This window comes from Microcebus murinus, chromosome 10 (assembly GCF_040939455.1).
Source record: "Microcebus murinus isolate Inina chromosome 10, M.murinus_Inina_mat1.0, whole genome shotgun sequence".
NCBI classification, from domain to species: Eukaryota; Metazoa; Chordata; class Mammalia; order Primates; family Cheirogaleidae; genus Microcebus; species Microcebus murinus.
In genome coordinates this window covers 17,570,522-17,590,579 of record NC_134113.1, presented here as the reverse complement: position 1 = coordinate 17,590,579, position 20,058 = coordinate 17,570,522, and the positions used below count along the sequence as shown (strand labels likewise).

The 20,058-nt window shown below is 39.2% G+C and overlaps 1 protein-coding gene across 5 annotated transcripts; it reads right to left on the bottom strand.

Annotated features, from left to right (window-relative positions):
• Positions 1-1,079: 1,079 nt before the first annotated feature.
• On the bottom strand, positions 1,080-18,837 carry NFYB (nuclear transcription factor Y subunit beta). Of its 5 annotated transcripts, none has more exons than XM_076007072.1 (8): positions 18,745-18,837; positions 15,288-15,374; positions 8,069-8,162; positions 6,446-6,576; positions 4,125-4,322; positions 2,797-2,878; positions 1,923-2,002; positions 1,080-1,531 (listed from the first exon to the last, which is right to left on the bottom strand). In XM_076007072.1, the coding sequence occupies exons 2-8, from the start codon at positions 15,291-15,293 to the stop codon at positions 1,499-1,501; spliced, it is 624 nt and encodes a 207-aa protein (XP_075863187.1). In that variant the 5' UTR covers positions 15,294-15,374; positions 18,745-18,837; the 3' UTR covers positions 1,080-1,498. The 5 variants fall into 5 exon arrangements, with proteins under 5 accessions (XP_075863187.1, XP_012628173.1, XP_012628177.1 ...); XM_012772719.3 differs by lacking the exon at positions 18,745-18,837 and adding an exon at positions 17,977-18,139; XM_012772723.3 differs by lacking the exon at positions 18,745-18,837 and adding an exon at positions 17,339-17,436.
• Between the last annotated feature and the right edge of the window lie 1,221 nt (positions 18,838-20,058).

The following is a 20,058-nucleotide window of genomic DNA, read 5'->3' as shown; positions in this document are numbered from 1 at the left end:
TATATATCAAAATATTAACAGTTATTTCAACACAGTAGGATGATTGTTGATTTTGCTTAACTACTCTCCCCCCTTTTTTTTCCTATTTGAATTTTCTATAATAGAGATTATTTTTTAAATGAGGGATAGGAGGAGAGGGAGTTACTAACCTTAGATTAGCCCAAATATGCCCCCAAAGGCTCCTTCTGGCAAACTAAATGTTTCTGTTCAGCCTGTATCTGGGAAATTGCTTCTACCTTACAAATTTGAGTGTCGTTCAAATATGACATTCACTCAAACTTCCTTTTAGGCAAACTATACAATAGCAATTTTTGATATTAAAACTTAAAAAAAAAAGCATAGACGAGAAAATACAAATTTTCACTTTAAAAAAGAAACAACCCAAGTACATACTACTAAATTATACAAAGTACATTATCTAAGTTTAGTTTATTGCAAAGATCAAGACAGCTAGGAGCCGGAGGCTTTTATTTCACCCCATTCAAAGCACTCACTCTGGCCTGCATCTCATTCACTCACCCATGCCAAAGGTCTGACACACAATGATGTCTGACGTTTCTTGGTTTCCATAGTAAAATAGGAAACTTGACATTTCAATTAAAAAGGTAAAATAAAGACATTTACCATCAGACTAAAATTCCTCTTCTGAAAGAGGATACTATCATACTTGAAGATATGCTTTGAAAAAAATCGTATTCCAAATGAAAGGGGCACCATTTCAAGAGCACTGGGACTACATTAAACTTAGATGAATTCCAACACTCATAACAATGTAACTCAAAACCAAATCTATCTAGTCTTAACAAAAGCTCCAATAACTAAAACTACGTTAACAGGCACAATGGACAGTGTAAACACTGTTAAATGGGCACCAACTTTAATAGGGTAGACAATATTTGCTTCTGCATTCACACTTATTCAATTACATTTTTTAAAAAATGGTGCTGCTTAAGCTATGGATGTTTCACCAAAAAAAAAATCTTTTTTAATAAATATGGCAAATGCTAAAAATCTAGTTAGGTTATCATGCAAGATATATAACCAAGACAAACTCAAATTTATAATAAAGGCAACTTGCATTCAAAATGAACTCTACCCTTATATTTTATTAAAAGGGCAAACATCATGAATTAACCCAGCTGCTTACGTGAATTACAAAAGTAACATGATTCAATATGAAAATAAGAAACTGTCTACAAATCTCTGACAGTAATAAATTGCAATATACAATGCATACAGGAGTCATACAGAGCAACAAACTCTCGTACAAAACAAAAATACTTTAATACCTTTAAAATCCAAATTTTTCTTTAAAATCATTCATGAAAAAGATTCTCAAGTCAGAATTAACACCTCAATTAGTCAAGCATCAGGAAGCTACATTACAGCTATTAATGTACAAAGAGACATCTTTTCACCAGTCATTTCCTTCTGATGTCTCTGCTCCAGAATCATACAGACTCTCACTTCTCCACACTCTCCATTCCATTTCTTCAGATCATGAAAACTGAATTTGTTGAACACCAGAAATCTAAGATTAGAAAATTTAAATTCAGCAGAATTAAAGAAAAAAATAGGTTAAAAGCAACATATGTAGGTTATAAACATTCAGTGAATACAAACAATAGCAGTGAAAAATAAGGCTACTTCCCACCCATATCTCCAATCCCTCTACTCAAGGGAGCTACTTTAAAAATTTCTTTATCTTTCTAGAAGTCTTCTATATAAATACAAATGTGTGTATATATTTTTAACCATTAAGAGAATACTATATACAGTTGTATATTTTGAGAAAACAATTTTTAATAATCTTATTCTATCACATCCTTAATAATAATGTGTTGAAATTAACTACCTGTGACAAAAATCAAAGGATATAATCAAATTTTAAAATAGTTTAAAATACAAAGAAGGTACAGTACCTGTTGATATGATGTTGTGTAAACCATAACATTTTGTTGTTGACCATCTGTGGTTATTAAGCCAGCTGGTAACTGGTTAGCTAAAAGACAAAAAAAAAAAATGTAAAAGCAGGAAAAGAACTACATCTACCTTCTTGGGCAAAACCTTAAAGGTGTGCTATTAATGTCTCATTATAAGTCTGCCACTTATCAATGATGTAATCTTGGGGAAAATCACACCCCTCCCAATTTTCCATTTTTAAAAAACTTCCCTAAAAAGCACATTTTTTCTATTGAATTTTCTAATTTTTTGAATTTTCATATCTCTAACGTATACTTTAGCTAATTGCTCATGTGTATAAATCTACAGGAAAAGAAACCTTGAGTTCAAATTTATTTGAATCACAAGATTTTATATTACAAACTACAATCTTCAATATTCCTATCTCACATGAATCTTCACCAAAAGTTAGGGACTATATGTAAATTAGTTGGAACTATCGATGAAAGGTTGTAATGTCTGCAGAATTAAAATGTTTTATACTCATCACTCACTGACTTTAAATATAAGGGGTGAACTAATAAGAACTATTTAAAATAATGCTATGTTAGGCCAGGCACAGTGTTCACACCAATAAGCCCAACAGTCTGGGAGGCCGAGGTGGGAGGATCACTTGAGCCCAGAAGTTTGAGATTGTAGTGAGGTATGATCACGCCACTGCACTCTACCCACGGTGACAGAGTGAGACTGTCTTAAAAATAAATACATAAATAAAAATGAAATAATAGTGCTATGTCAAATAACTCAGCGCTGATATTCCAAAAACACCACTACAGATATTTAGCATGAATCATTGCTAACAATCTATACAACTTGTACCATAACACCACTTACTAAATGCCTCCTCTGTGAGCTCTTCACTTAGTCCATCTGTAGCTGTGACTGCTCCACCAACCCCCTTTTCCCCTTTCATAGCCTGGGGAAGGAAAACAAAACCCCTGAAAGTCACTGGTATTCAAATGAAATTGTCTTCCAAATGAGAATGCTTACTTATTGCCTAAAATTAGGAGCTTCTATTATTATAAACACTGAGCAAAGTATTTATTAACACTTCTGGTTAATTACATATGAAGAGGCCTTCCAAATGCTAAATTTGTATAGTAGTAATCATTAAAAGAGTGTTAGTAATGACCTAGAAAACCTAAAGTATTTATGGATAAAAATAATTTTTCTAATTCCACACCATATCAAAGGGATCAGAGAACTCTACTTACAGATGAAGAAGTCTGCAAAATACCATAAATATTCAGCTTATAAATTTACTACAAATTACTCAAGTTATCACTAAGTATATACATTGGCTCTCAGGCAACAGGGCAGTACTACAGCAGCAAGTTGAGAGTTAAAAATTCCTAAATTAAAATTACAATTTGGACCAACTACCTCTAAGGTTCCACCCACTTTAAGGTTCTATGATACTACTACAGATTTAGAAATGTGAAGAGTTTACATACTCTCTTCCTACTTCAATTATTTCATGCAGATATCACTAATTTAATGGGATTCTAACAATGAAGCTATTAAGAATATATTTTGAAAGCAATGTAATCTGACACCCAAGCTGGAGTATGGAAACATATATGCTGAACTCAACTCATTTTCATAAAATTCATACCTACAGGCAAAGATAAACGTAATAGGAAGTAGAATTCAATCAATAATAAGAAAGTAATATGGTTACAACTTCTTTTTATTATCTCAAAGGCCCCAAGCTTAGCGATGCTACCTCTTTTAAATTAACAACAATAATAGCAATAAGTAACATTAATGAGCATTTAACATTATTTACTTAAGTCCTCTCAATTCTGTGACATAGGTACTATTAGCCTCACTTTACAGATGAAGAAACCCAAGTCCTAATGTACTTAAATAATCTGCACAAGGTCACAGACTTTGCATGTAGTGGAACTGGGATTCCACCTCCAGAGAGTCGGAATCCAGAGTTCATGCTCTTAACCCTTACATAACTGTGCTGTAGTTAGTAATAAACAAAGGAAGAAAGGACTTACTACATAAGTACTGTAATATAAGTAATTAAATACTTCTAAATATTACATAATTTGATACAAAATGAATTTTTTAAACAAATAATATATTTTAAAAGTTGCAATGAATAGTGTATCTTATGTTCTTAAAAGCATAATGGGAGACATTTTATTTACCTCTCTGAATTTCTGAAGGTATAATTTCAGAGGTTCCACATAACTGTCGAAGCCTAAGGTAGACATGGCAAAGAGAATATCCTCTCCATTGATTGTTTTCCGTTTCTCTTGATGGCATCTTTCACTGGCTTCAGATGTTATAAAGCTGATGAACTCACTTACACATTCTTGAACACATTCTTTGGCATCTTTTGCAATCTGAAGAGAAAAACCCTAGGTAAATTTGCAGGGAATAGAACTATCACCTTCCTAACAACCTGCAAAAATAAAATGCTATTCAGAAGAACACGTTCAGTTTATGACTTAATTTTTAATCTCTGAAATACATGCTAATAACATTACACAATGTTTTCTATCAAAATTCCAACCCTCAGAGTAATAATAAAAACCTGAATACATGAGAGAGAAGCTTTGACAACTATTCACAGAAAATGAATATTACTTAGATACAAAAGAGCAATCACTGAATGTTCCTACCATCCCAAACAAAATGTAAACTCTTACTAACCAGTGCCTCTGGAAAATCAATCCCATTGTCTATATACCGTGGGCTACAGTTGTAGGTACCACTTCTCTACTCTAGCATTTCGTGAATAAGAACACCGGAAAATAAAAAACAAAACAAAAAAATAAATAAAAACTCAAAAAACTAAATTCACATAAGGCTTAGAAAAAGACTGAAATAATGACATATGGGATTTTTGACTTTTTATTATTGAGGATACACAGTGTCAGGTACAGGTTTTGAGTTTACTAAAAAGCCTGCCTAAAGAAGCATGTACCTGCCACCTGGATTATATTTAAAAAAATTTCTTCCCTTAAGGGTCTGGGGTCTAAAATTCAAACTCTAATGGACTGATGCAATTCCAGAGATACTTATAGCAGGAACGCCACTCAAAATCCTTGCTACAACACATTGTCTTTCACCTCCATGCCTAATTTACATACTGTAGAAAGTAAATAAGAGTTGCATAAATGCAGTCATGCAAGAGAATATAATGTGAGCCATGTATATAATTTTAGATTTTCTAGTAGCCATGTGAGAAAAAAGAAGTCAAATTCATTTTACTAATATATTCTACTTAACCCAATATATCCAAATTATTATCATTTAAACACAGAATCAATTTTAAAATGAAGTACTTTAATTCTTTTCTTCATACTAAACCTTCAAAATCTGGTGTGCTTTGTATTTACAACACATCTCAATTCACACTGGCCACATGTCAAGTATTCCACAGCACATGGCTAGTGGCTACAGAACTGCACAGTGTAGGCCTTAGCCTGTGGGAAGCAATAATCAGCAGCTACACTTTTGTTCCCTTAAAACATAAGGAGGACTTCTCATATTAGAACTTCAGGCTTAATGATTATTTTAATAGTACCTTTATTGGTAAGCCTTTTCATGAGTATTTTTATAAGCTATACTAAAATAACAGAAAGGTTACTATGCAATATAACATGATATAAAAAGTGTGACTTTTCAGACCAAGTGATAGAGTAGTGACAATGAGTTTTTTTTTTTTTTTTTTTTTTTGAGACAGAGTCTCACTTTGTTGTCCAGGCTAGAGTGAGTGCCGTGGCGTCAGCCTAGCTCACAGCAACCTCAAACTCCTGGGCTTGAGTGATCCTTCTGCCTCAGCCTCCCGAGTAGCTGGACTACAGGCATGCGCCACCATGCCCGGCTAATTTTTTATATATATATCAGTTGGCCAATTAATTTCTTTCTATTTATAGTAGAGATGGGGTCTCGCTCTTGCTCAGGCTGGTTTTGAACTCCTGACCTTGAGCAATCCGCCCGCCTCGGCCTCCCAAGAGCTAGGATTACAGGCGTGAGCCACAGCGCCCGGCCGACAATGAGTTTTTAAAAGTTGTTCTAAGACAAACCACTTAAAAAACCAGACCAGTTGAAATGTTAATATCTACAATTATGTAAAAATAGCTATTTCTAAATAGCAGGATTTTTTTTGAGAAAATCCTTACCACATCTTTATCAGTCCAATAAGACCTAAATTTCCTGCAACATTATAGAAATTGTAACTTCCTATGCCCAAACCTGATAGGTCTGACGATGTACCTACTTTAAAAAGGATTCTTGATTCTATTTTATCTGCTTCTGATAAGTGGGGAATGGGGACCATTTGGAGACTAAGAACTGAAAATGAAACACTGTTCAGTCACTGAATATGTAGAAATGAAAGAAATATTTGATTTGCTGAAAGGCTGAATGATGGAATCAATACTAATTATATTCTTGAATTGTATATTCACGGTTTTACAGTTTCCCCAAAAAATCTAGTTAAATTTCTCCTCTACGTTACCTTTCCCGTTTGAGGTATGGCATTTTTCATTATCCTAGCCACATTTGCAATTGGAAGATATATATCTTGTTCTCTAAAACTTTCTTTTGAACCATTTGTGTCTTCATGATCATTCATGCTGTCCTCAGTATCTAAAGAAATAAAAATATTTAGGTTTAAACATTCTTGTAATTTTTATTTTAAGATAGAAAAAGACTACCCAAAACTACCTAGAATAACAACCATTCTGGTTCCCTTCCTAATCCTTTTTAGAGATTAGGATAAAAATTATTTTCACAATTTTCACAGGGACAGAACTGAACTTATTAATTTCAAACCCACTGCTTAGAATTCTTTTATCTTCAACTATGCCTTCTAAAATCCTACCTACCCATTCTCCAAATAAGATCTCCAGAGTACCTTCAAAAGTGATCTTTCCTTTCATCAAATACTACAAGTGCTTCTCTGTGCCTTGGCTCTGACACACCTTATAACTCTTTTAAATTCTCATTTCCCCTATTAGATTTTTGCTCCTTATTGCCAGGGATCAGCTTTGTGTTTCCTAGGAATAGATATAGCACCTTCCACAGAGCAGGTGTCCACAAGTATTTACTGCATGACTTAGCTATATAAAACTTACTTTCAGATGGTAACCTATGCCTCTTTAAATATTGCTGGATTGAGAGGTTATATGTTTAGCCAAAGCCAAGTTTATATAAACTTGTTTATGTAAAAATAGAAAACTTTAAGATTTATATAAACTAGTTTATATAAAATTCTATATAGAATAGAAAAGGTAGAATTGAATATTACTGACCCAGTTGGATTACTAATGTAGTAACTAGTTTTTCAACAAAGCTACAGTAGAGATCCAACTATTCTTATAAAAAGTGAATTTTCAAATTATATAGATTTAGATATAACTGAAGCTTTCAAAGTACTAGTAACATCCTTTTATGACCAAATGCAGTATCTTGTAAAGTTTCCACTCTTTATATGTACTAAATATATAAGCAAGTCACTTAATTCAATTTGCATTTTTATGTATTTAAAATGATGTTATCGAAACTAATTTACTTGAATATGATTTTTAGGATGAAATAACCAATCCCCCCATCCCCCATGGGTGCCTTCTAAAAAATATATCTGAAATTGTTTTATAATTTTACAAATCAAAATGCCACAAAATTATTTTTGATAGGCTAACGTAATACTGCCAGTCTAATACCTGACATAGTTCAAAGTTAATACTGAATGAAAAACAAAATTAAATCTGTATATAAGTATGAGAAATATAATAGCTAGCTATTTAACTCACCCTCTAAAGAACTATTTCATTTACTATTTCAACTGATTAAGAATTTCTCATATTTAGTACTTACATAGGAAATTAGTAACAAATTTTAAAAGAAACTATACAAGTTTTTTAAAAAAGCATATTTTTATAACAAAGTTCTTTTATAGGATTCATCACTCTTTTAAATACTATTTCTAATAAAAATAACATGGAATGCCTTTTTAGACACAAGATTGCTGCTAATTTTCCTATAAAGACAAAAGTAACCTAGAACATTATATTAATAACGTTTCCACTTTCTAACTTGTTTCTACTTGTGAATTTGGTTCTAATTGTGGCTTTCTTACCATCATGAGGCTGTATAACATAATGACTTCCTCCAATATAGTCTGCAGAGATTCCTAGTTGAGAAGCATCTGTTGTAGAACTGTCACCATCCATCTATGAGGAAAAACAGCTTTTCAGTACTCTTCAATAAAAGTTGTACTAACAGAATAGATGCAATGCTCACAAACTGTCACAGGGTGAGTCAATTACATTTTTCATAGCTTTAGCTTACTAAAAGAAAACATTTATATTTCTTGATTTGGAAACTTTTCCATAATTTGCCAACTATTCAAGATTTTCCTATCCATCTTCCATAAGTGAAAAGCATAAGACCAACAGGGAAACAAAATAAGGAAATGAAACTAAAACATATGCCTTTCTTTTCGACTGCATCATCTCCAAATATAGTACATACAAGCAACCTTGACTTACAACCTAATTTATCCAAAGAATGACAATAAAAGCCAAAATCAGCTTAGTAAAGTCAGGTGCAGTGGCATGTGCCTGTAATCTCAGCTACTAGGGAGGCTGAGGCAGGAGAATGGCTTGAGCTCAGGAGTTTAAGACCAGCCTAGGCAACATAGTGAGACCCTGTCTCTAAAAAAAAATCAGCTTAGTAGTCAAATGGAAATCACTTATACCATCACTTTCAGCTCTCCTGCTAAAGCCTGATTTTCCTATGCAAACTCTTTTGCTCCTGCTTCAAAATTCCTCTGCTATCCTACAGAAATTCCAAAATAGATGATGTCTCTGTTCAAACTGTCACTTGGTATAGGAAACATGTAGATCTCCTGCACAATTCCATACCCATGCAACCCAAAAGTACACCCATGTTTTTAATGGGTCCATTTCCTCTGATTCTAGTCAAAGGCTAATTTTTCTCTTGCCCTTACCCCCCCAAAATTTTAGATTCTTTAAAGAAAAAAAAAGGGGTCAGGAAGATTAGAGATCTGCATATAAAGATAGGAAAATTATAACCATAGATAAGAGAGTTAAAGTGACTATTTTCAAAGAAGTCTGCCTAATTAATTTTGCTTAGAGCTAAAATAATTCTGAGGGAAAATCAAGAAAAAAGTAGCTCATAAGCCCTGAACTGGCTCCATTCAATTTCACCAATATGGCAGATCCAGGAAGACCTGCTTTGCAAATACTATTAATACTATTCAAAACAATAGGGGACTGGCTATCTGTGAGTAAAAAATTTAAAATGTATTATCTCAATAAAAAGTGCAGTAAAAATTAAGTATAATTCATACATACTTTCAGGTGGAACAAAGAGACACTTAATCCTTTATTAAGGCCCAGGACCCAGCACAAACTTAATGTTATTAATTGCAAAATTTTAGTCCTTGTATAACATGTCTTCTCCTCCATCTCTGTTGGATTTTTATCTCATATTAAAATACTGGGCTAGTTTCCACGTCTTTAATAACATGGCATTTCTTTCATGCATCTGTTGACTATTATGTCTAATTTAATTGTAGATATAGATACATTTCCATAATTTGTAGTTGTTTTAAGGGGTAGAAAACAGAATTCATATACCTTTAATAATCAAAGCACAGGATACCTACTAATATGTTTAAGGAGCCTGTAAGCAGTAAATGACAAAGTCAGTAACCTGATTCTGACTCTCCTATTAATCCCCTGAAAACATGCATCCCTGCAAGTTAAATGTACTGAGTAAAACGGAAATATCAATACTACCCTCCACATCTTAAACTAATGTAAATGAACGTGAAACACTGCCCAAATATAAAATGCTATTCATATCTTGATCTTAAAATGCTAACAAGAAGATACTAGGAGATCAGCCTTTAATGGATATAACGATGGATTTATTAGCCATGAAAGAATGATCAATTAGGATAGTTGTGAGTTGACTAGTTTTTACAATGACCTATGGTGAAGATCAAGGTGCAGGAGAAGGACCAAGGTGGTTGTTTACAAACCTACAAATGAAAACAAAGCTTTCTAGGGGGTTGAGAGGGGAGGCAATAATAGAAATTCTTTTCTAAATGAAATGTTCACAGGATACCATAAGTCTTTTTTCAAATTAGCTGATGAGTAGGACACTGTTCAAATACCAAGGTGGGTCTGGGAGATGAATTAATTTCTAAATATAACACAAAAAAAGTATTAAAGGCAAAAAGTTTAAATCATATTCTCTTGTCATGCACTGGAATTAGCAGCAGGATTATCATTTGCACTAATAGCATTAGCTTCTCTAAACCTCAGTCTTCTAAAAATGAAGGTAAGAAGTATTTCATAGAGTTGTCAGAATTAAATAAAGACTAGAAAGCTGCTAAGAGCAGAGCTTGGCACTTAGCGTACCCCATAGACATTCGATCGCATCCTCTCTCCTTTGACGAGAACCCGCACATCATCTGCTTAACTGTATGTGTCTCTGTTCCTTAAATTTTAGCTCTTGTCATTTTACACCTTCTGTCTTCCTCTCATCTTTCTATCATTAAAATCCCACCGTAGGCCAGGTGGTGGCTCACGCCTGTAATCCTAGGACTCTGGGAGGCTGACAAGGGGGGAGGATCGCTCAAAGTCAGGAGTTTGAGACTACCCTAATCAAGAGCGAGACCCCTCATCTCTACTAAAAATAGAAAAAAATTAGTTGGGCATCATGGTAGGAGTCTGTAGTCCCAGCTACTTGGGAGGCTGAGGCAAGAGGATCACCTGAGCCCAGGAGTTTGAGGTTGCAGTGAGCCATGATGATGTCGCTAGCACTCTAGCGGGGGCGACAGAGTCAAAAAACAAACAAACAAAAAAATCCTACCCTAGACTTTAATCCCAGATTCCTTCTGGAATCTTTCTTATTTATCCCATTCTGCAATCCAAAAACTAATGTTCCCTTCTTTGAAGCTCCATGGCACTTGGAATCTTTCATTCAATAAATAAGCTTAATCTTTGATGCTTAGAATATGCTAGCCATTATCCTATATATAAGGAATGATGGGAAAAAAACTTGCTAGTTATACCGTAGGTCTAAAACCTCCTACAAAAAATTTATAAAACAGATTGTAGATCATAAGTAAGGCAGCCAACAAATATTTACTGGCTGAGTACTTAATATTTATCATGGCCATGCTATGTGCTGGTCACACAGCTGTCAACAACACACACAAGGTCTGTGTCCTCAGCTTGCAGAGAAGACAAATGTTATGTAACCTAAGGCGGTGGCTGAGGGGGCAAAGAGCATAGCCTATTAGTTCTTCCAGGGCACAGGCTCTGGAATCGAATCCCCTAGTTTGAATTCCCTGCTACTTACTGACTGTGAGACCTTGAGCAAGCTGGATGAGAACAGGACTTAATCTCTCACAGGGCTCCTGTACAGGTTAGGAGATAATCCATATAAAGATAGCAAAGGACAATGGGAGCACTGATTAAATGTTATATATAGCTATTCAATAATTACAGATAATTAACTAATTGCTAGTGCCAAATACTAAGATAAATAAAGATGTTTTGTTACATGCTATGTGAGCTTATTCCAAAAGGGACCTCACTAGTCTGAGGGGCCAAGAAAGGCTATCTTAGGAAATGACATTTAAACTAAGACTGGAAGATTAACAGAAATCAGTCAGGCAAAGAAAGTTGGGAAAATAATGTTCCAGGCAGAGAAAAACAAGAAATACAGTACTGGTGGATTGGAACGAGCCAAGTAGGAGCTAGATCAAGCAGTGCCTTGTGGATAAGCGAAAATCAAAGAGGAGCTTTAAGCAGAAGATCTTTTTTTAAAAGATCAGTCTGGCTACAGTTCAGTACAGAAAATGAGCTGGAGGGGAGTAGGAACAGGGCAGAAAACTAGAGAAGATTATAATGCTACAGTTAGGGCAGGAATTCAGGCAAGATAATGATCACCCCAGCATTGGGTCCAGGATGACGGCACTGGAGATCCAGAGAAACATAGCAACTAGAGAGCTTTCTCACAGGGAAAATCATTGGGACCTAGTGAGTGACTAAACAGACAAGAGGAAGGACCAAGGATAATGCTGGGATTCCCAGAGCATTGGAGAGGAAAGGAAGATGTACGCTGGGCACCACAGAGCCTAGCTGAAGTTGATGACCATGCATTTACAGTGGCATCCACATGTCCAGGTGTGGCACTTATAGGCCTGTATGACAACAGAAAAGCTAAAGTGCCGCATTTCATCTAGGCAACAAAGAAGGAAAAGCACATAGGATAATGACAAGAGAATGGGTAAAATGATGAACCATTAGATCTAAGGGAATTGACAAATATGGACAAAGAGTAGTTAAATCCCATTAAATTAATTTTAATAATTATTCTAATTATTTAGTTGAACTGATAGTATTGTTCTCTAAAATATTATATGAATAAGTGGTCAGCTGGCTAAGCTGATAAATTTTTATTCTATTTTTAATGTAGCAGTATTTAAATTATGCTAATAATCTGTTGCACAAATACAGTAAATAGTGCCCTTTTTAATATGTTTACATTTATTGAACACTTTCTAAATGTCTCATGCAATGTTCAAAACCCTGTGAAGCAGGTGAGAAAATTGAGGTGGCTGAGGCTAATGATTTGCCCAAGGTGACACAGTAAACGGGACTGAAATCTAGAGCCTCAGAAGCCAAGTACTATGCCAGTTTACAAGTTTCATTCCCGGTAGTTTTTCATACAGTCTTTAAGCCTAAATCTGTAATTTGTCCCCCTTCAATTCTAAGTCTATTGATTATATATTGAAAACACTTAAAGGAGCTCCTCAAACAAGGACAGAATTTGTGAAACTGTTAAGAAACACACTGGACAGTGGTTAGTAGCACAGGCTCTTAGGAAAGACTGCCTGAGTTTTAAGCTTGGCTCGCCACTTACTATGTCTTTGAACAAGTTACTTACCATCCTCTTTTCTCCATTTTTAAAATGGGGATGCTCTCAGAAGTTATTATATAAAAAGCACCTAGCAAAGTGCACAATACATAGAACTCAGTAAATGGAACCTAGTATTATTATTTCCCTTCAAATACAGTTCTCTTCATTCTTTCCAGATAGAGTTTTCACTCCCATAACTTATCCTTTCACTTGTTCTCTGGATCCCATTTCTTTTACCTCTTTGAGGATAAGAAATAAGACAAGGATTCCTCATCCCTAATTTATCTTCACTCCTCCTTTCCAGCCTCTTCACTCTTCCTTAAATATGCTTAGTCTCCCTCATTAAACTCACAGGTATACATGTAGATATATAAAAACTTAATTCTGTTCCACACCTTATCTAGCTATCATTCTTACCCTGACAGTCACTATATATACACCTCTTCATTCCTATTTAAACTCCCTGACATGTGCTTTTTTGTTGTTGTTGTTATTAAGTTTTTTTGTTTTTTAATTTCAGCATAATAAGGGGGTACAAATGTTAAGGTTACATACATTGTTATTGCCTTCCCTCCCCCGAGTCAGAGCTTCAAGCATGTCCATGCCCCCGACAATGCACAGCTTTTTAACCCCAACACAGTAGTCAAACCACTCCTAAAAGGTGCCACCTGGCTTATACCTGTAATCCTAGCACTCTGGGAGGCCAATGAGGGAGGATTGCTTGAGGTCAAGAGTTGGAGACCAGCCTGAATGAGAGCGAGACCCTATCTCTACCAAAAGTAGAAAAAATTAGCTGGGCGGGTTGTGCACACCTGCAGTCCTAGCTACTCAGGAGGCCAAGGCAGGAGGATCGCTTCAGCCCAGGAGTTCAAGGTTGTAGTGAGCTATGATCACACATTACACTCTACCCAGGGCAACAGAGCGACACTCTGTTTCAAAATAAATAAATAAATAAAAGCTGCCACTGATCTTATCTTCATCCTACTTGACTGTTCTCTGCAGTGCTGGCTACTTGTGGCCCCACATTTATGCTTGGAATTCTCTCCTCTGTTGATAACCACAGCAATATTCTTTCATGGTTTATTCCTCTCCCCAATTATTAGTTTTATCCAAGGTTATCGTTATCTTTCTTCCCTTACTCTCTTAATGAACTCACTAAATGTCACTTCTACGCTAAATCCCAATCTACAACCAATATCCTACCTGCCACTCAAGCAACTCATGCCTGTAGAACATGTCTAACATCCCATCACTGCAAATTTAAGATATTAGGAAATGAAACTTACCTTCCTTTTTAACTACTGCAATTCTATTCTATTAAGAATAATACCCTTCCACTCTGCCAGGCTAAATATACCCACATCATCTTAGGTTCTTCCATCTCCTACAAGCTCCACCTCATCTATTATCTCCTTTAAAATGTCTCCTGGATATGCCCTCCCATTCTTATTTCCACTGGATTACTACATAACCAACCTATCTTAACATATTGTTTTAAGACTAATCTCACTACAACACTGTTTCTATAGCTCTTGAACCTATTCCTAAAGGTTCCTAAAGGCCTCCTATATCAAATCCAGACCTCATTTTCATGGCTTTAGGGTGACCAGATCCCCACTTATCCTAATTCAACTTGTTTCTTACTCTTCTCTATCTTCCGGGATAATAAAAATCTTAGCACTATAATGTGCCTTATATAGAGATCACCAGATGTAGTTCTTTCATTTTAGGAGTGAAGCAAACACAGCTCAAAGCAGTTGTGATGCCCAAGGTCACAGATACATAGTAGTAGCAGATCCACAACTAACTATCCAGATGGGCCAAGTGTTATCTCCTTTATTACATTATCCTGTGACATCTCCACTTGAACCATTCACCACTACTCCCCCGCCCCTCAATATAAGTTATTCATTCCTGCCTCCAGGCTTTTGCTTTTGGTGACACCCTCAAATTATCCAAATCCCACCTGTACTTTAAGGCTCAGTTTGAAGCCTACAGGCTCCCTCCACGACATTCCCTACTACCCAGGCTCACACCTCTCTTTTTTCCACCTCTACTGCACTTAGAGTCAGCATTTTCCATTTGGCACCTAACCATCCTCTGAGTATTCAATTCAACTTAAGCCCTACCAGCTACACAGACAGCCCCTTAACAGCTGGGACAAGCTTTCTACTCTGTAGTCTCAACAGCACCTGGGGGCCCATGGGAAACATTTAATATATACACATAAATGACAATAAGGAAGTAAGAGGAACGAGCAGAGTAACTACCTGTCTAGACTTGAAAGGCATTCGGTTTTATCAGGCATCTCTAGTATAAATCAGTTATAATCTTGTGTCCAGCCAATTACAGTTTAAATCTAATTAACAATCAAAATGGTAAAACACACTTACTGTCATGAAATACTGTCAGAACCGTGTTGTCAGTGGTGCTCAAGAACACCTGTCTAATAAGGTGTCCAATCTTTGCTCAATTTCAACCTAAAAGATAAACATCTATTAGTAGTAAATATATATAGCCTATAGGCTTTCTTTCTAGTAAAATTAAAGGGGGCATGTATAATTCGGTCTACTATTCTTAATTAATGGATGCATGGTATAAAATGATATAAAAAGCAGACACCCAAAAAATGTTTGTTGAATTGGAAGATTTAATTTGGGCAATGTACAAAAAAAGGTAATTCCATAGAAGGAAGGGGCAATTGCTTTTCCAACATAACCCTGAGTTTAGTCATGTAAACATGACTAAATATTTCTCACAATATACCAAATCCAAAGAGGGGCCAAAGAATGTAATATGCAAGAGACTGACAATTACACATCTAAATTACTTAAAGTATTAACACACCACTATCAACTGCTTTGGCAATGCTTTTCTTACTGTTTCAGAGTGAGATTTAGGCACTCTATAGCTCAAAAGGGGGAAATATTTATCTCACAATATAATGCTTTTAAATTAAGTATCTCAGATTATACTGGAAAGAAGATAAGAGTCTGCCCAGAAAACATTTAAAAACCCCCAACACAATCAAGACTCTTATTTTTAATTTTGAAGCACCACCGTTTTGGACTAAAATCACATCTGAATAGCACTTCAGTCTCACTGTAAGGCATAAATAGCTGAATAAATTAGTATCAATTGCAATGTTACAACCTTCATTTCTCATTTGCTCTTTTCCTTTTTTCAAATGAAACAATTAAATGGGGGGTTGAGGAGGAAAGGACAAAACAAAAACACATCCTTTCAGTATTAATTTTAAAGGGAGAAGAAATACTGATATGCATTCAAGCATGAAATCCAGTAAGTAGCAGAAAAAATTGTAGCCACTGAATTGAATTTTTAAAACGCTATTAAAAAGGTCCAGGCAGCAAAGACTGCTTGACATCTGCTACAATATTAAAAGTAATTTCTAATTCCTTTTTAAATAGTGTCCTCTAACTCCAAAATTGCCCAGAAAAGTCCTTCCTTATAGCTAGAAATGTTATTTTTTTGAGGGTGTCTTTAGGGAAAAAAAAGCCCTCAGAACACTTAAAATATAGAAGCTATATATATTTATGTATTTCACTTGGAAGGGGGTGCAGAGGAATCACACCACACCACATTCAGTCACCCAAATAGTTGATTCGGTATATATTTAGATTCAGTACATTAAAGAAATACACTATCTCCTCATATGGCATATATTTTCTTACGGGCAGGTTATGATATATGTAAAAGCTCAAGGGAATGCATACATCTGTTTAATGTTTGAAGAAATGCAAATTTGTATCCAAGAAAAGCAGTAGTCCCTTCCTCCACTCTCCATTCTTTGGCATCAACAACCAGAGTTTTGCATCAATGTACAGCAATTCTTAATTTAAGCTACAAGAGCAGTGCAGGGAAGGAATAATTGCCTTTTAAGGAATTTTGGTTAAACTTTCAATACTTTACAAATAAAATCCCTATGTGTTAATGCCACTGACATTGATCAGTGCACCTCATGACTTTATGTTGCTTAGTTTCCATACTAGGAGAGCCCAAGCCACCCCAGTGATTTGTGGCATGAACCACGGAACTACGGAGTCCATGCGGATTAGTGGGATGCCATTTTTTTAAAAGGTCGCATGCCACCTAACCTTGTTTAAATTACCTTGTTAGAGCACTCTGGGCGAGATTACGATTTGTGGGTGCTCTATAATTCTTTGTTCTCGGAGACTACCGTTCCTAAGGCCCTGCATATCCTCCCGCCTCCCACCACCGATGATTAAAACCTCAGTCCAATCCGAAAGGCTTCCTTCCCACACCTTCGGGGCAAGTCCGGGGACCGCAAGCCGCCAGATGGCTGCATTCTTTACGCGTAAACCGGGCTGCGGGGAAACCGAGCCATTCCTTCCTCCCCGGGACCTCGCTTCCTCCCCACGCAGGTGCCCGGGTGGCCCCGGCCCCACGGCCGCGTCCGGCCGACCTGTCAGTGCCCCGAGTGCGGGGCGGACGCCCCTGGCGCGCATCCCCCGGCTCGGCGGGCCGACCGCGGCCCCGCGTCCAACGCCCGCCTCCCGCCCGGGGTGCGCGGGCAGACAAAGCGGCCGGGCCCGGCACGGCCCCGCGGGAGGGGGCACCCCGGGACCGCGCGGCGGCCGAGGCCGAGGGCACACGGCCGGGGCCGGGGGCCAGAGGCCCGGCCCGCGTCCCCCGCCCCGCGGCCGGCTCCCCGCACAAAATGGAGCCGGCCCGGGTGCCGCCGAGAGGGGGCTCCGACCGTGCCCGCAGCCCCTCCTCGTCCGCGGGCCCGGAGCTCAACGGCGGCGGCGGGCGGGAGGCGGCCTGGCCCGCGTCCCGCCGCTCCTCGGCCCGGCGCACAAAGAGCCGCGCCGCGGCCCCGCGCCCGCTGCCCGGCCCGGCCCGGCCCGCAGCAGGAGCGGCCTCGCGGGCGCCGGCCGCGGCCCCGGCCCGGGCGAGAGGGCGGGCGGGCGGGAGGGAGGCGAGTGCCCCCGGCCGCGGCGGCGTTGGCGGCGGGGACGGCGCCGGGAGGAGACGGACATTTCATTCGAGCTAAAGTGGAGTCGGTTTAGGAGCGATCATTGGCCGAAGCGAGACACAAACCTCCAATGCAGCCCTGGTTGGCTCCCGTCTCCAATCGGCTGTTTGGTTGGACAGAAAATGGCTGCGAAGGAACCAGTCCCAGCGCGGAGCTCCGCTTCCAGGACTCGGCCTCCCCTCCCTCCGCCGCGGGCCGCTTCCCTCAGCGCGCCTCCCTCCCTCCGCGCCGCCCGCGCGCCGCCCGGCCCCGCCCCCGGACGCGGCCCCGCCCCCGGCCCCGCCCCGCGCGCCGAGCGGGCGGCCCAGCGGAGCAGAGCGCTGCACCGCGGGCCGGCGGCAGCTCCCAGCTCCGCGGGGGCTTCTAGGGACCGGCCGGCTCGCTGCCAGGGCCACACGGGCTTTCCTCCCAAGGCCCCGCGGCGCTGGCCTGGGCCTGTGCGAAGCGTTTGGTTTCTCAGGCCTCCCTCTCTTTCGAATCCCCGCCTCCCCACGGGGAATGGTGTCACCCGCCTGGGTGCAGCCTGCCCGCGCCCAGATTCTCAGAAGGGGAAACCAAGGGCAGAGGCTGCCGCTCCGGCGACACCCCGGCTACCGCGGGGTCTGAACAGCGGGCACCTCCTGGAACGTGGTCGGCACGACGGGATTCCCTTTTGTCCCTGTTAACGTTGCCAGGTGCACAGCGCTCCCTCTGGCTGGGTCCCCGAGCTCTCGGGGGTTAGTCTTTCAGATTTCATCTGAGGGTACATTACCTCCCCTCTTCAGCTTTAAGAGGTTGCTCAGTCTAGCCAGCCTTCGCCCCGAACTTCTTAAGTTGCTGCATTTTCTACCCACCTCCGCCCCCATCGGGGTGGCTTTCCCCAAGCAGATGACATTTCGGCTGCAAGAATCCATGGCCCTTTCTTCGCTGTCTTTCCCTGACTGCAGTCCGGGTCGAGCTTCCCTGGGCTGCGACCATCCCAGATGGGCGGTGACCCAAACGCCACTCGCTGCGGAGCACGCGGGATTAGCGCAGCTGGGTTGGGAGTCGCAGAGTTCCCCCTGCTTCCACGAAGCAAGTGGCCTGGCGCCACATTAAACTTTCCAGCTTTGGTCATTGAAAATAGGGAGAGAGGTTTTATTGACAGAGCTCCCACTGTTTCTCAGCACACCTAAATATTTCCGGGACAAGGAAGGAAGCAAGGACAAATGAAAGCCCCAAATTGTGGCAAGATGAGTATTAATAGCAATAGCACTGTAGAATCAGACAACCCGATCTGAATTCCGGCTCCCCTTCTTACTGGCTTGTGACTTTGGCCAAATTTCTATACCTCTCTATGATTTCCCCACCTTTATAATGGGGGTAATACTAGCCACTTCTCGGGGTTGTTTGGAATTAACATACACATAGAAAGCCCTGGAAAAAGTTGACTTATCCTAACCTAAGATCTTTTTTTTTTTTTTTTTTTTGAGACAGAGTCTCGCTTTGTTGTCCAGGCTAGAGTGAGTGCCGTGGTGTCAGCCTAGCTCACAGCAACCTCAAACTCCTGGGCTCCAGTGATCCTTCTGCCTCAGCCTCCCGGGTAGCTGGGACTACAGGCATGCGCCACCATGCCCGGCTAATTTTTTATATATATATCAGTTGGCCAATTAATTTCTTTCTATTTATAGTAGAGACGGGGTCTCGCTCTTGCTCAGGCTGGTTTTGAACTCCTGACCTTGAGCAATCCGCCTGCCTCGGCCTCCCAAGAGCTAGGATTACAGGCGTGAGCCACAGCGCCCGGCCCTAAGATCTTTTTATGACATGAACTGCAATCTCCATTACACTTTTGAGAACTTTTGCTAAAAAGGAGTAAAATTGGTCTGAGTTTAATTCCTCACTTTTTCTATGTTTATCCATAAAGTGGAGTTCTAGGAGTGAAATGATGTGCTCAAAGGCGGGAAATATAAAGACAGAAGTAATGGAATTGGGAGAAGTATGATTGTCATCCATACCCTAGATGGTGAACCAAAAGATGCACAGATGATTACTTTGAGTTAACATTATATCAATTCAGTACCGTGGATCTAATCTACATGTGTAATCCAAATTCAACAAAAAAGTGATTTAGCTGGGACTGTTTACCAGGCACTGTGCTAGGAGCCCCAGGGCTACAGAGGTGAATAAAG

What these genes read in the sequence shown, in the direction of transcription:
- NFYB (XM_076007072.1), bottom strand. An exon ending in CCATACCTCAAACGGGAAAG is followed by an intron (nt 4,323 to 6,445) that starts GTAACGTAGAGG and finishes TTTTCTCTTCAG; the next exon opens with ATTGCAAAAGATGCCAAAGA. An exon ending in ACACAACATCATATCAACAG is followed by an intron (nt 1,532 to 1,922) that starts GTACTGTACCTT and finishes TTCTAATCTTAG; the next exon opens with ATTTCTGGTGTTCAACAAAT.